Raw genomic sequence first — 15,527 nt, forward strand, 5'->3', positions numbered from 1 at the left:
TATTGTTTTTGGTTATGTTTTGGCTATCATAGAAAGACCAACCTCTACAAAGGCCCAGACTACCACAGAGGAACCCATCACAACAACCCTCCAACCCACAACATTTACAAACGAACCCACCAAAATCACTTCAACAACAACTACTACTACTACTACTCCAACAACAGTTACAACTGGTCTACCATCTACACCACCCGAGTGTTTTGTTTGCCACTGGTCATCTTGGATCAACAATCATTACCCTGATCCCATTTCCAATGGTGGGGATTATGAATCTATAGCAAATGTAGATGATGAAAGTCTGAATGACTGCAAACAACCACTTGAATTAGAATGCAGAGCAAAAGCATTTCCTGATGTACCTTTGGACCAGCTCGGACAAAAAGTAACATGCAACCCAACAGATGGACTGATCTGCCGTAACAACGAACAAGGGATACCTCCAATTTGTTATGACTATGAGATTAGAGTCAAATGTTGCATCAACAATTGTGTCACTCCAACCAAAGCTACAACTACAACGGCCACAACAAACCCAGTTACAACAGAAAAATCCACCGCTACTGCTGCTACAACCACAGAAAAGCCAACCACTACGGCCAAAACAACCATTCCACCCACAGAACAACCCACCACAATTATAATAGTAGAGTCCACCACCATGACAACAACCACACAAACACCTTCCATACCAACAGCTTCTCCAACAATGACAACCACATTTACTACTGAACAGACTAAAACCACCACCACAACGACAGAAAAAACAACCACATTTACAGAAAACCCTACCACCACAGTTACACAAAAGGCCAGCACTGCTGTAACAACAGAAAAGCCCGCAACTACAGCAGCCACAACCACAGAAAAGCCAACGACTATGGCCAAAACAACCATTCCTCCCACGGAAAAACCAACTACAATTACTGTAGAACCCACCACCTTGACAACAACCACACAAAAGCCATCCATACCAACTACTACAACAACAGAGGAAACCACATTTACTACTGAGCAGACTACAGAAGAGCCCACCACAGTTACAGAAAAAGCCAGCACTACTGTTGCTGTAACAACAGAAAAGCCTACTACTGTGGCTATTACGACCACCAGAGCCACAGAAGAACCCACCACAGGTACAGAAAGACCAACAACTGTTACAGAATCTCCAAGCACAGCAACAGAGATCCAAACCACAACAATTACAGTTACAGAAAAACCCAGCACAGCATCAACTGAAAACATAAGCACAGTTGTTCCAACAACAGAAAAATCCACAACTACCACTGAAAGCCCCACAACAGTTACAGAAAATCCAACTACTGCAACCACCATAGTACAAAAATCCACAACCACAGTTTCAGAAACTACACAACAACCTAGCTCCACTGCCAAGACCACAGAAAAACCGACCACAGAGGCTACAGAAAAGCCTACCACCATAACCACTGAACAAGCACCCCCAACGAAGCCACCAAGAACAACCACAGAAGGTCCCACCACAACTGCAGTCACAACTGTAAAACCAATTACTACAACAACCCCTGAAATTGTTACATATACAACTGTTCCAACTGCACCATCAACAGGATCCTTGGTAACAATTACTAAAGAGACCCAAACTACAACAACAGAAAACCCCACCACAGCAACCCTCCAACCCACAACATTTACAGAAGCACCCACCACCATCACAACAACTACACAAAAGCCATCCGTACCAACGACTACAACAACAGAGGAAACCACATTTACTACTGAACAGGCTCAAACCCCCACAACCACTAAAAACCCAACAACAGTCACAGAAGTACCAACAACAGCAACCAAAATTACAGAAAAACCCACCACCATAGTTACACAAAAGGCCAGCACTGCTGTAACAACAGAAAAGCCCACAACTGCGGCTGCTACGACCATCAAAGCCACAGAAGAACCCACCACAGTTACAGAAAAAGCAAGCACTATTGTTTCTGTAACAACAGAAAAGCCCACTACTGTGGCTATCACGACCACCAGAGCCACAGAAGAACCCACCACAGTTACAGAAAGACCAACAACTGTCACAGAATCTCCAAGCACAGCAACAGAGATCCAAACCACAACAATTACAGTTACAGAAAAACCCAGCACAGCATCAACTGAAAAGATAAGCACAGTTGTTCCAACAACAGAAAAATCCACAACTACCACTGAAAGCCCCACAACAGTTACAGAAAATCCAACTACTGCAACGACCATAGTACAAAAATCCACAACCACAGTTTCAGAAACTGCCGGTATCACCACCACTACATCCAAAGTTACAGAAAAAGTAACTGGAACAACTAAACAACAACCTAGCTCCACTGCCAAGACCACAGAAAAACCGACCACAGAGGCTACAGAAAAGCCTACCACCATAACCACTGAAAAAGCACCCACAACGAAGCCACCAAGAACAACCACAGAAGGTCCCACCACAACTGCAGTCACAACTGTAAAACCAATTACTACAACAACCCCTGAAATTGTTACATATACAACTGTTCCAACTGCACCATCAACAGGATCCTTGGTAACAATTACTAAAGAGACCCAAACTACAACAACAGAAAACCCCACCACAGCAACCCTCCAACCCACAACATTTACAGAAGCACCCACCACCATCACAACAACTACACAAAAGCCATCCGTACCAACGACTACAACAGAGGAAACCACATTTACTACTGAACAGGCTCAAACCCCCACAACCACTAAAAACCCAACAACAGTCACAGAAGTACCAACAACAGCAACCAAAATTACAGAAAAACCCACCACTGTAGTTACACAAAAGGCCAGCACTGCTGTAACAACAGAAAAGCCCACAACTGCGGCTGCTACGACCATCAAAGCCACAGAAGAACCCACCACAGTTACAGAAAAAGCAAGCACTACTGTTTCTGTAACAACAGAAAAGCCCACTACTGTGGCTATCACGACCACCAGAGCCACAGAAGAACCCACCACAGTTACAGAAAGACCAACAACTGTCACAGAATCTCCAAGCACAGCAACAGAGATCCAAACCACAACAATTACAGTTACAGAAAAACCCAGCACAGCATCAACTGAAAAGATAAGCACAGTTGTTCCAACAACAGAAAAATCCACAACTACCACCGAAAGCCCCACAACAGTTACAGAAAATCCAACTACTGCAACGACCATAGTACAAAAATCCACAACCACAGTTTCAGAAACTGCCGGTATCACCACCACTACATCCAAAGTTACAGAAAAAGTAACTGGAACAACTAAACAACAACCTAGCTCCACTGCCAAGACCACAGAAAAACCGACCACAGAGGCTACAGAAAAGCCTACCACCATAACCACTGAAAAAGCACCCACAACGAAGCCACCAAGAACAACCACAGAAGGTCCCACCACAACTGCAGTCACAACTGTAAAACCAATTACTACAACAACCCCTGAAATTGTTACATATACAACTGTTCCAACTGCACCATCAACAGGATCCTTGGTAACAATTACTAAAGAGACCCAAACTACAACGACAGAAAAACCCACCACAGCAACCCTCCAACCCACAACATTTACAGAAGAACCCACCACCATCACAACAACTACACAAAAGCCATCCGTACCAACAACTACTCCAACAACAGTCACAACTGAGAAGGCCCAAACCACCACAACCACAGAAAAAACACCATCAACACCATCTGACTGTTTTGTTTGTCACTGGTCAAGCTGGATCAACAATCATTACCCTGACCCGACCCCTAGTGGTGGAGATTATGAATCTATGGCAAACATAACTGATCCAAGTCTGAGTGACTGTAAACCACCACTTGAAATAGAATGCAGAGCAAAAGCATTTCCAGATGTACCTTTGGAACAGCTAGGTCAAAAAGTAACATGCAACCCAACAGATGGACTGATCTGCCAAAACAACGAACAAGGCATACCTCCAATTTGTTATGACTATGAGATTAGAGTCAAATGTTGCATCAACAATTGTGTCACTCCAACCAAAGCTACAACTACAACGGCCACAACAAATGCAGTTACAACAGAAAAAGCCACAACTACTGTAGCCACAACCATAGAAGAGCCAACGACTACGGCCAAAACAACCATTCTACCCACAGAAAAACCTACCACAATTACAGTAGAACCCACCACCTTGACAACAACCACACAAAAGCCATCCATACCAACTACTACAACAACAGAGGAAACCACATTTACTACTGAACAGGCTCAAACCCCCACAACCACTAAAAACCCAACAACAGGCACAGAAGTACCAACAACAGCAACCAAAGTTACAGAAAAACCCACCACTGTAGTTACACAAAAGGCCAGCACTGCTGTAACAGAAAAGCCCACAACTGCGGCTGCTACGACAGTCAGAGCCACAGAAGAACCCACCACAGTTACAGAAAGACCAACAACCATTACAGAATCTCCAAGCACAGCACCAGAGATCCAAACCACAACAATTGCAGTTACAGAAAAACCCAGCACAGCATCAACAGAAAAGATAAGCACAGCTGCCAAAACAACTGAACAACCCACCACTACCACAGAAAAACCCACAACAGAGGGTCCCACTACAATTGCAGCCACTCCTACTGAAAAACCAATTACTACAACCCCTGAAATAGTTCCATCATCATCTACACCCTTGGTTACATTTAGTAGTACAGAGTCCCCCACAACCACCAAAAACCCAACAACAGTCACAGAAGTACCAACAACAGCAACCAAAATTACAGAAAACCCCACCACCATAGTTACACAAAAGGCCAGCACTGCTGTAACAACAGAAAAATCCACAACTGCGGCTGCTACGACCATTAGAGCCACAGAAGAACCCACCACAGTTACAGAAAAAGCCAGCACTACTGTTGCTGTAACAACAGAAAAGCCTACTACTGTGGCTATTACGACCATCGGAGCCACAGAAGAACCCACCACAGGTACAGAAAGACCAACAACTGTCACAGAATCTCCAAGCACAGCAACAGAGATCCAAACCACAACAATTACAGTTACAGAAAAACCCAGCACAGCATCAACTGAAAAGATAAGCACAGTTGTTCCAACAACAGAAAAATCCACAACTACCACCGAAAGCCCCACAACAGTTACAGAAAATCCAACTACTGCAACGACCATAGTACAAAAATCCACAACCACAGTTTCAGAAACTGCCGGTATCACCACCACTACATCCAAAGTTACAGAAAAAGTAACTGGAACAACTACACAACAACCTAGCTCCACTGCTAAGACCACAGAAAAACCGACCACAGAGGCTACAGAAAAGCCTACCACCATAACCACTGAAAAAGCACCCACAACGAAGCCACCAAGAACAACCACAGAAGGTCCCACCACAACTGCAGTCACAACTGTAAAACCAATTACTACAACAACCCCTGAAATTGTTACATATACAACTGTTCCAACTGCACCATCAACAGGACCCTTGGTAACAATTACTAAAGAGACCCAAACTACAACGACAGAAAAACCCACCACAGCAACCCTCCAACCCACAACATTTACAGAAGAACCCACCACCATCACAACAACTACACAAAAACCATCTGTACCAACAACTTCTCCAACAACAGTCACAACTGAGAAGGCCCAAACCACCACAACCACAGAAAAAACACCATCAACACCATCTGACTGTTTTGTTTGTCACTGGTCAAGCTGGATCAACAATCATTACCCTGACCCGACCCCCAGTGGTGGAGATTATGAATCTATCGCAAACATAACTGATCCAAGTCTGAGTGACTGTAAACCACCACTTGAAATTGAATGCAGAGCAAAAGCATTTCCAGATGTACCTTTGGATCAGCTAGGTCAAAAAGTAACATGCAACCCAACAGATGGACTGATCTGCCATAACAACGAACAAGGCATACCTCCAATTTGTTATGACTATGAGATTAGAGTCAAATGTTGCATCAACAATTGTGTCACTCCAACCAAAGCTACGACAACAAGGGCCACAACAAATGCAGTTACAACAGAAAAAGCCACAACTACTGTAGCCACAACCACAGAAGAGCCAACGACTACGTCCAAAACAACCATTCTACCCACAGAAAAACCAACCACAATTACAGTAGAACCCACCACCTTGACAACAACCACACAAAAGCCATCCATACCAACGACTACTCCAACAGAGGCAACCACATTTACTACTGAACAGGCTCAAACCACCACAACCACAAAAAAACCAACAACAGTCACAGAAGTACCAACAACAGCAACCAAAGTTACAGAAAAACCCACCACCGTAGTTACACAAAAGGCCAGCACTGCTGTAACAACAGAAAAGCCCACAACTGCGGCTGCTACGACAGTCAGAGCCACAGAAGAACCCACCACAGTTACAGAAAGACCAACAACCATTACAGAATCTCCAAGCACAGCACCAGAGATCCAAACCACAACAATTTCAGTTACAGAAAAACTCAGCACAGCATCAACAGAAAAAATAAGCACAGCTGCCAGAACAACTGAACAACCCACCACTACCACAGAAACCCCCACAACAGAGGGTCCCACAGCAATTGCAGCTACTCCTACTGAAAAACCAATTACTACAACCCCTGAAATAGTTCCATCATCATCTACACCCTTGGTTACATTTAGTAGTACAGAGTCACAAACTACTACATTAGCAACCCTGCAACCCACAACAATTACAGAGGTACCCACCACCATCACAACAACCACAGAAAAACCCACCACAGTAACTGAAAAACCAACCACCATAGTTACAGAAAAGGCCAGTACTACTGTTGCCGTAAGCACAGAAAAGCCCACTACTGTGGCTATTACGACCATCAGAGCCACAGAAGAACCCACCACAGTTACAGAAAGACCAACAACCATTACAAAATCTCCAAGCACAGCACCAGAGATCCAAACCACAACAATTTCAGTTACAGAAAAACCCAGCACAGCATCAACAGAAAAGATAAGCACAGCTGCCAAAACACCTGAACAACCCACCACTACCACAGAAAAACCCACAACAGAGGGTCCCACAACAATTGCAGCCACTCCTACTGAAAAACCAATTACTACAACCCCTGAAATAGTTCCATCATCATCTACACCCTTGGTTACATTTAGTAGTACAGAGTCACAAACTACTACATTAGCAACCCTGCAACCCACAACAATTACAGAGGTACCCACCACCATCACAACAACCACAGAAAAACCCACCACAGTAACTGAAAAACCAACCACCATAGTTACAGAAAAGGCCAGTACTACTGTTGCCGTAAGCACAGAAAAGCCCACTACTGTGGCTATTACGACCATCAGAGCCACAGAAGAACCCACCACAGTTACAGAAAGACCAACAACCATTACAGAATCTCCAAGCACAGCACCAGAGATCCAAACCACAACAATTACAGTTACAGAAAAACCCAGCACAGCATCAACAGAAAAGATAAGCACAGCTGTCAAAACAACTGAACAACCCACCACTACCACAGAAAAACCCACAACAGAGGGTCCCACAACAATTGCAGCCACTCCTACTGAAAAACCAATTACTACAACCCCTGAAATAGTTCCATCATCCTCTACACCCTTGGTTACATTTAGTAGTACAAAGTCACAAACTACTACAATAGCAACCCTGCAACCAACAACAATTACAGAGGTACCCACCACCATCACAACAACCACAGAAAAACCCACCACAGTAACTGAAAAACCCACCACGATAGTCACACCAAAGGCCAGTACTACTGTTGCCGTAAGCACAGAAAAGACCACTACTGTGGCTATTACGACCATCAGAGCCACAGAAGAACCCACCACAGTAACAGAAAGACCAGCAACTGGAACAACTAAACAACAACCTAGCTCCACTACCAAAACCACAGAAAAACCGACCACAGAGGCTACAGAAAAGCCTACCACCATAACAACTGAAAAAGTACCCACAACGAAGCCACCAAGAACAACAACAGAAGGTCTCACAACAACTGCAGTCACATCAACTGGAAAACCAATCACTACAACCCCCGAAATAGTTACAAGTACAGCTGTTACATCAGCATCAGCATCATCGACACCCTCGGTTACATTTAGTAGTACAGAGTCACAAACTACTATAACAGAAAGACCCACAACAGCAACCCTCCAACCCACAACAATTACAGAGGAACCCACCACTATCACAACCACCACAGAAAAACCCACCACCGTTACTGAAAAACCCACCACCATAGTCACACAAAGGCCCAGTACTACTGTTGCCGTAAGCACAGAAAAGCCCACTACTGTGGCTATTACGACCATCAGAGCCACGGAAGAACCCACTACAGTAACAGAAGGACCAACAACTGGAACAATTGTACCCACAACAAAGCCACCAAGAACAACAACAGAAGGTCCCACAACAATTGCAGTCACAACTGGAAAACCAATTACCACAACCCATGAAGTTGTTACATATACAACTGTTTCAACTGCTCCATCAACGGGGCCCTTGGTTACATCTACTAAAACCACCATACCCACAAAACCTACCACAGTGTCAACAGAAAAACCTTCAACAACTTTGTCAACAACACAGACAACAGGCAGAACCACTGAATGCTTCTGCAAATACCTTGATCAAGTTTTTGCTCCTGGTAAGTACTGATGATATCTATGAATATATTTGACCTGTTTCACATCTGATAACAAAAGCCTGGTGACCTTTTTGGCGCAATCCATCACCATAAAAAACAATCATTTAATTATGTTAAGTACTGCAAGTGTTTTTCTCAAACTGACTTGATTATTAAATGATTGCTTTTAGGTACCATCGTTTACAATAAGACCGATGAAGCAGGTTGGTGTTTCATTGCATATTGCAATCAGACTTGCAATATTGAGAAGTTTGCAGGACCTTGTCAGCCAACCACTCCACCAACACCTACCACCACCTTAACAACAACTGCCATAACAACAGAAGTTGTCACAACAACCGCCAGTACCACAAGGGTAACCACTGAAGCGCCTCCCAAAGACTGTGATTACCTCATCCCACCAAGAAAGGTACCAAACTTCTACAAATGTTATTTTGAATAACCGTTGTCTCTTCTAATCTCACCAAGAATCACATGGCAGTATTTCATCAAATCAGGAAATTCACTTCCTAGAGGAAATCCCAAAAACTGGTATCTTATTCTATTTGTGTGCAGCATAACAGCTAAATGCTACTTCGCCATGTTTGGTTTGAACTCTGGGCTCCACTAATTGACCCGAGTTTGCAGACCTCAGAGTCTTACTGGGTTAATACTCAATTAGCATTTCTTTCATGTTTTCATATGATATTATTATATATTGTTATTCTACAGCTGAAAAAGTCTGAATAAAAACAACGCTTAGATTGCCAGGGTAAAATGGTTTTGTGTACTTATGTGTCATTTGTCCTTTCCAGAATGGTGAGACTTGGATTTCAAGCAACTGTACCTTTTCATTGTGTGATGATGGAAAAGTCCTCACAGAACATACGCCATGCGACCCAATAATTATTCCTGTGTGTGAAAATGGACAACCACCAGTGAGGGTTTATGATGACAACGGTTGCTGTTTCCATTACGAATGCACATGTGAGTTCAACTGGAAGCATTTCAGGGATTTTACATGCAAAAAAAAAAAAGATCCTAAAATCACTAATAGTCCTGACCAAATTGATTTCTATCACTTTATAGGTATTTGCAGCGGCTGGGGAGATCCACATTATATCACATTTGACGGTCAATACTACAGCTTTCAGAAAAACTGCACCTACGTCCTGGTTAAAGAGATTATTCCTCGACACAATTTTACCGTCCTAATTGATAACAAAAACTGTGACGCCACTGGTGAAGTAACCTGCGCTAACAGCTTGATTGTGTATTACAAAAGCTACGAGGTCATTCTCACACAGGAGAGGGGCACAAATACAGTCAACACGGTACAAATTTTTACTTGTATTCACTTGATATTTTGTTGATCCTTGTTAAAATGAAAGTATAGTTTAAACATAAATCAGAATTGTTGAATCTCAAATCTTATGTGTTCAGGTGTACGTCAATGGCAAGAAAGTAATTCCAACTTACGCCAACGACGACTTCATCATCACCAGCACTGCAATCGAGCTGCTCCTGAGAATCCCGGCCATCGAAGCTGTTGTGACGTTCAAGGGTCTTTTATTCAGCGTTGACTTACCCTTTTCACTTTTCCACAACAACACAGAGGGACAGTGCGGTGAGCTAATCGTGTATTTGCGCTCAGAGTAACAACATGAAACAAGTCTTCATGTTACGGTGACAATCGCAACTGTTTTCTGATCTCACCAGGTACATGTGACAATAATAAAAAGAACGACTGCAGATTACCCAGCGGGCAGATTCTCTCATCTTGCGCCGAAATGGCTCATGAGTGGCATGTACCAGATAAGAACAAACCATACTGCGAGAAGCCGCCTACCCCGCCGACACCAATTCCAACACCAACTCAACCTACTTGTAAATCGGAAATTTGTGAAATCATAATGAGCGGGTAAGTACGCATAATAAATGCATTGTTTCTAAAGTGTGGCCCGTGAGTAATTGTCTTCATGGCTGTGTTTTGTACACAGTGTATTTGGGGAGTGCCACAGAGCCGTCTCACCAGATGACTTTTACGAGGCCTGTATATTTGATGTTTGCCACATGCCACACTCCAGAGTGGGTTGCTCCAGTTTAGAGGCGTACGCCGGCATGTGTGCTGCGGCGTCGATCTGTGTCGACTGGAGGAACGCGACGCAGGGGCAGTGCGGTAAGACCATTTGGTTTTAGCGTAGCCCTTTTTACGCCAAGGAAACTTAATTAACTTTCTGTATAGTAGACATGGATGACACACACCTCACAGTAAGGGATTATTAGAACCATGGATTTTCCCTCCTGCCAAACTGTGAAAAAAGATAATGATAATAATGACCAATTAATGAAATCAAGTAACAATTCATTTTTTTAAACCAAAGTATTTAAGGAAAAAATAAATCTTCATTTTGTATGTGTGCCCTATAAATAGGGATGCAACGATAATGGCAATATTGCAATATTATAATTGCCACTATATTGTTGTCATCATGTCGCAATATTAAAAACTTATTCACTGCCATTAACGGCTATAGACGTCAAAAATTCATTTTTATTGATAACTATTTCTAGTTTAACATTTTTTCCCACTTTTGTTGACAAAAGTATAAAAACCTAGAATTTTTGGGGGTATTAGAACGGATATAAAATTTGTGATTAATCGTGAGTTAACTAATGAAGTCATGCGATTAATTACGTGTACAAATTGTAATAATTTAACATATTTTTTTCTTAAAAAAACATTAAAAATGTAAAAGTTTTTTTTTTTAATTTTAAGAAAAGGTTATTAAAAATTAGGGGCATCAGGTGATTAAAAATTTTAATCGTAATTAATCGAATGACTTCACAAGTTAACTCACGATTAATCACAAATTTTATATCTGTTCTAAATGTACAAAAAAATCTGGGTTTTCATACTCTTGTTAACAAAAATGGGGAAACAAATGTTAAACTAATAAAAATAGTTCAAATTAATTTTTGACGTCTATAGTTGCCAATGGCAGTGAATGAGTTAAAAGCAGCACATCTACAAAGGCGAAATTCTAGCACACTCTGGTGGTCAGTTTATTAGTGCGGTTTAATTTTAAGTAGGAATGTTTTGGCCACTGTGGAGGTTATCACTCCCATAAATCATACCAGCAATTGTGCTTTTTTTCCACAATATTATCTTTTTTTTTTTATATAATAATTTTATGGGTTTTTATACAGTATTGTGAGCTATTTTTTTTTAAATATGGCCAACATCCCCAAAATATCGTGATAATTATTGTATCGTGAGGTTCATACCGCGATATTTATCGTATTGTGACGTTTGAATATCTTTACACCGTCGCCGATCTATAAAGGGGGATATTCATTTATTTTGATTCATCAACACATTTCTCTAATTGTTGTAGAATATAAATGTCCTGCACATAAAGTCTACAAACCTTGTGGGCCGATTGTGGAACCAACTTGCAATGCAAGGTAACAACTCTCATTTCACTCACTCCATATGTATTTATATACTCACGGGATTGTGCAGTTCGCACACACTCAAACATTTGTTTTGATGTCATCGTATTTTCCTGCCATCCCTTTTCGTCATTATAGATACAACAACAAGTATACACTGCAATGCCAGGGAGAAAACTATTACCAGAGGTCTGAGTGTAATACATTTGTGGAGGGATGTTTCTGTCCAGCTGGCACGATCTTGTTCAGTTCAACCTCCGACATCTGCGTCACTGCCTGTAAGAGCCACTGACAATCAACTATCATGTGATTAAATCAATTGAAAGCCCTAAAGAATGTTTCTTGTCAAAGGTTGCACTGGGCCTGATGGCGAACCGAAAGAGGTACCTGTGGTGTCGTTTTGCTGCTTCAGGTTAGTTCATATATTGATCATGGTTTACTTGTGTTTCACTACCTAAAGATTGGTGACAGCTGGGAGAGCGGCTGCCAGCAGTGTGTCTGCGATGCGGATACGCTGAGTGTGCATTGTGTACCTCGCGTGTGTCCCACTCAAGCGCCAATAACCTGCAAGGAAGGCCAGGCGTTGGTGAACCAAACGGTAGACTGCTGCCAGACCCTGACATGTGGTGAGTTGGAGAAGATGCAATTCATCAGGAGACCAGTAGAAATGGGTTAAAATAATTAACAATAATGAGGCTCCTTAAATGGATACTTGACTCATCGACAATATTTTGTCCAAAATGAATTTAATAGCTTCATTATTTTTCTTGTACAATTAACTCATTCACTCCCAGCCATTTTCACTGAAGCAACCCCCCTTTGCTCCCGGCTGTTTTACTAGATTTTGACTGATTTTGCAAGGCCCACAGAATATTGTGTTCTAATGCTATAAAAACATGGAACCTACCAAAAGAAAGATTAAAGTATATTATATTTCTGTTCATTATATATGTTTCCATTTTGCAGCAATTAGCATTAGAATATAGCTAATATAGCTTTCATCATTATTCACAAATCTGTTTAGAACTGTGGGGAAATCAGCCTGTTTGCAACATGGCCCTGGTTGATCTCATACTCCGCTGCCATTTGCCACCATTTTTTGTAATTGCGACCATTCCTTCACTCGTTCTCTGCAGTTCAGAGGCTGCATCAAAGCCTTCTGAATGCTCTAGCATAAAAAACATAAAAACTTATAAATATGTATTTGGGACACCTAAAACATTTAAAATAGAACGTATTTATACATTTTTGGTAGCAAATGAGTTAATAACTTTATAAACAAATTTTTCCACTTGCTGTCGACTGAAGATGACATCACCTGTGCTGAGGAAGTGGGTAACGACCAATCATGGCTCACTTGTTTTCTGGGTTTGGTCAGCAAACTGAGCCATGATTTGGTCGTTACCCACTTCCTCGGCACGGGTGATGTCATCTTCAGTCGACAGCAAGTGGAGAGAAAAAAATATTTAAAGGTATTAATCTTACTAAGAACATTAATGAAGTTACCAAATTCATTCTAGACCAAATCCTAACTTTTTGCTGCTGAAAATGTCTCAATGAGCCAAGTATCCCTTTAATTATATTTCATAAGAGGAGTTTGATGGCATTTTCCGATATAGACGTCCTTCCGTCCACTTAAGTTATTGTGTGATGAATTTTCTAATGTGCAATCTGTTGTCTTTCCTAGTTGATCTTCCCTCCAAATGTAAAATAAACACAAACACCACCTACTTGCACATGAATAATTGCACTTCAGCCGTGCCGGTGGAAATGTCAACCTGCGGGGGATCCTGCGGAGCGTCGACATCAATGTGAGATTTCTCATTAACAGCACTTTTTCCTCATGTATGCTTAGCAATGGTAATTATGTGTGGATCTATCTCTATCTGCTCAGGTACTCTGCGGAGAGCAACAGCCTGACGCACTCTTGCTCATGTTGTCAAGAAACGGCCACCAAAGAGAAGGAAGTGGAGATGATCTGTGCTGATGGCAGCAAGATGAAACACTCCTACATCTCAATTGAAAAGTGTGGCTGTCAACTTACACATTGTACACAAAACACAAGCCATTAAATCTGACATTTTTAAAGGCTGTATTAAATGTGAGGAGGACAGTCACTATTCATATAAAATCATTCATTCTGCCTCAATAACAATTAGACAATCAAGGCTCTACAGTATGTGTAATGATGACCACTTGTATAACTGACTAAGCAATACAAAATGTTTATTCTACTGTTAAACTTTCATTCAGACCTATGGAAATGGCTCAGAAACATTTAAGCCTAATAAATAATAAATTGATTAACTATGTCTTCATATCTTGTTTGAGAATATTTTATGTTTGGAAATTAGACCAAAATACCTTCATGCAGGTCTAGCAAATATTGGAGCCTTGATGACTCTTTTAGTTGTTGAGAGTAAATTGTTTCATTTCATTGCATTTCAGTCTTCATCTGGTTGTTTTTAGCATTGGCGGTGTCTCTGTACCTGCATACTGTAAATCTTGTGATTTAAAATGGGGAAATTGCTGTCAATTGCACATTGTGCAATTTGTTTTGTTGAGCATCGAGAAGAGGAATGTGTTCATAGTAACACATAATATACATTGTTTTACAAAAAATGTAATGCATTGACACTTTAATTTCCCTAAATGCTAAATAAGTTGATGATGGCAGAATGCATCCCACTGCTATGTACATTGTTTCTCTATCATTCACTCTGGTTTATTGCACAACAAAACCACTGATGTTCTTTGATTTGGCATTCTTAAACACTCTTAATTCTAATAAACACTTTCCTATTGCAGCTCTTCATGTCTTATTTTTATTGTGCAATGTCAAATATTCTGTCAGTACCCGGTACAAATACAGTACACAATTTACATTTCACATTTATAGTGGTAAATGTGAGATTGAATTGACCACCCTCCCTCAACATATTTATTTAAAATAGATGGGTAGCACTAAATATTGTACTATTTTTACTATCATTATGCAGGATGTTTTAATTATAATCAAATTCTACTTTGCCATGTATGAAAAATTGTAAATAGACTATTATACTATTATAATTGGAAATAGCCAGGAGGGTGCAATAGGTTTTGAGTGGGATTATTTATGATTATCACTACATTTTAACAAAACGCAAACACACGTTGTCTGAAAGGAGAATTGATATTCACTTGTTTTACTGTGAAATAAATTTGTAAAAAAAACCATATATATATATATATATATATATAAAATATTTAGAAAATAAATAAAAACGAGAAAAATGTAACAATAACTTCAGGAATGTGAGCGAACAGAAAATAGCAACAATTGCTAGTCTGTTTTCTTGACTACTGTTGAGGCAGCAGAGTGTGAACTGAAATTCCCCTTGAGGGTTTATAATTTAACAT

The 15,527-nt window shown here is 41.0% G+C and overlaps 1 protein-coding gene across 2 annotated transcripts in view; it reads left to right on the forward strand.

Moving 5' to 3' along the window:
• The window catches only part of LOC147175254 (uncharacterized), a 28,448-nt gene extending 13,516 nt beyond the window's left edge, over window positions 1–14,932 (forward strand). For both annotated transcript variants that reach the window (XM_086074582.1, XM_086074583.1), the window contains exons 30-42: window positions 33–8,690; window positions 8,861–9,099; window positions 9,485–9,656; window positions 9,759–10,003; window positions 10,113–10,296; window positions 10,389–10,590; window positions 10,670–10,848; window positions 12,068–12,137; window positions 12,264–12,403; window positions 12,477–12,508; window positions 12,586–12,751; window positions 13,813–13,936; window positions 14,020–14,932. In XM_086074582.1, the coding sequence (XP_085930708.1) occupies window positions 33–8,690; window positions 8,861–9,099; window positions 9,485–9,656; window positions 9,759–10,003; window positions 10,113–10,296; window positions 10,389–10,590; window positions 10,670–10,848; window positions 12,068–12,137; window positions 12,264–12,403; window positions 12,477–12,508; window positions 12,586–12,751; window positions 13,813–13,936; window positions 14,020–14,197 (10,589 nt within the window). In that variant the 3' untranslated portion in view covers window positions 14,198–14,932. The remainder of the gene's footprint in view (window positions 1–32; window positions 8,691–8,860; window positions 9,100–9,484; window positions 9,657–9,758; window positions 10,004–10,112; window positions 10,297–10,388; window positions 10,591–10,669; window positions 10,849–12,067; window positions 12,138–12,263; window positions 12,404–12,476; window positions 12,509–12,585; window positions 12,752–13,812; window positions 13,937–14,019) is intronic.
• Window positions 14,933–15,527: the final 595 nt, after the last annotated feature.

This window comes from Leptonotus elevatus, chromosome 4 (genome assembly GCF_054856555.1).
Source record: "Leptonotus elevatus isolate MCC_2025b chromosome 4, RoL_Lele_1.0, whole genome shotgun sequence".
Classification (NCBI taxonomy): Eukaryota; Metazoa; Chordata; class Actinopteri; order Syngnathiformes; family Syngnathidae; genus Leptonotus; species Leptonotus elevatus.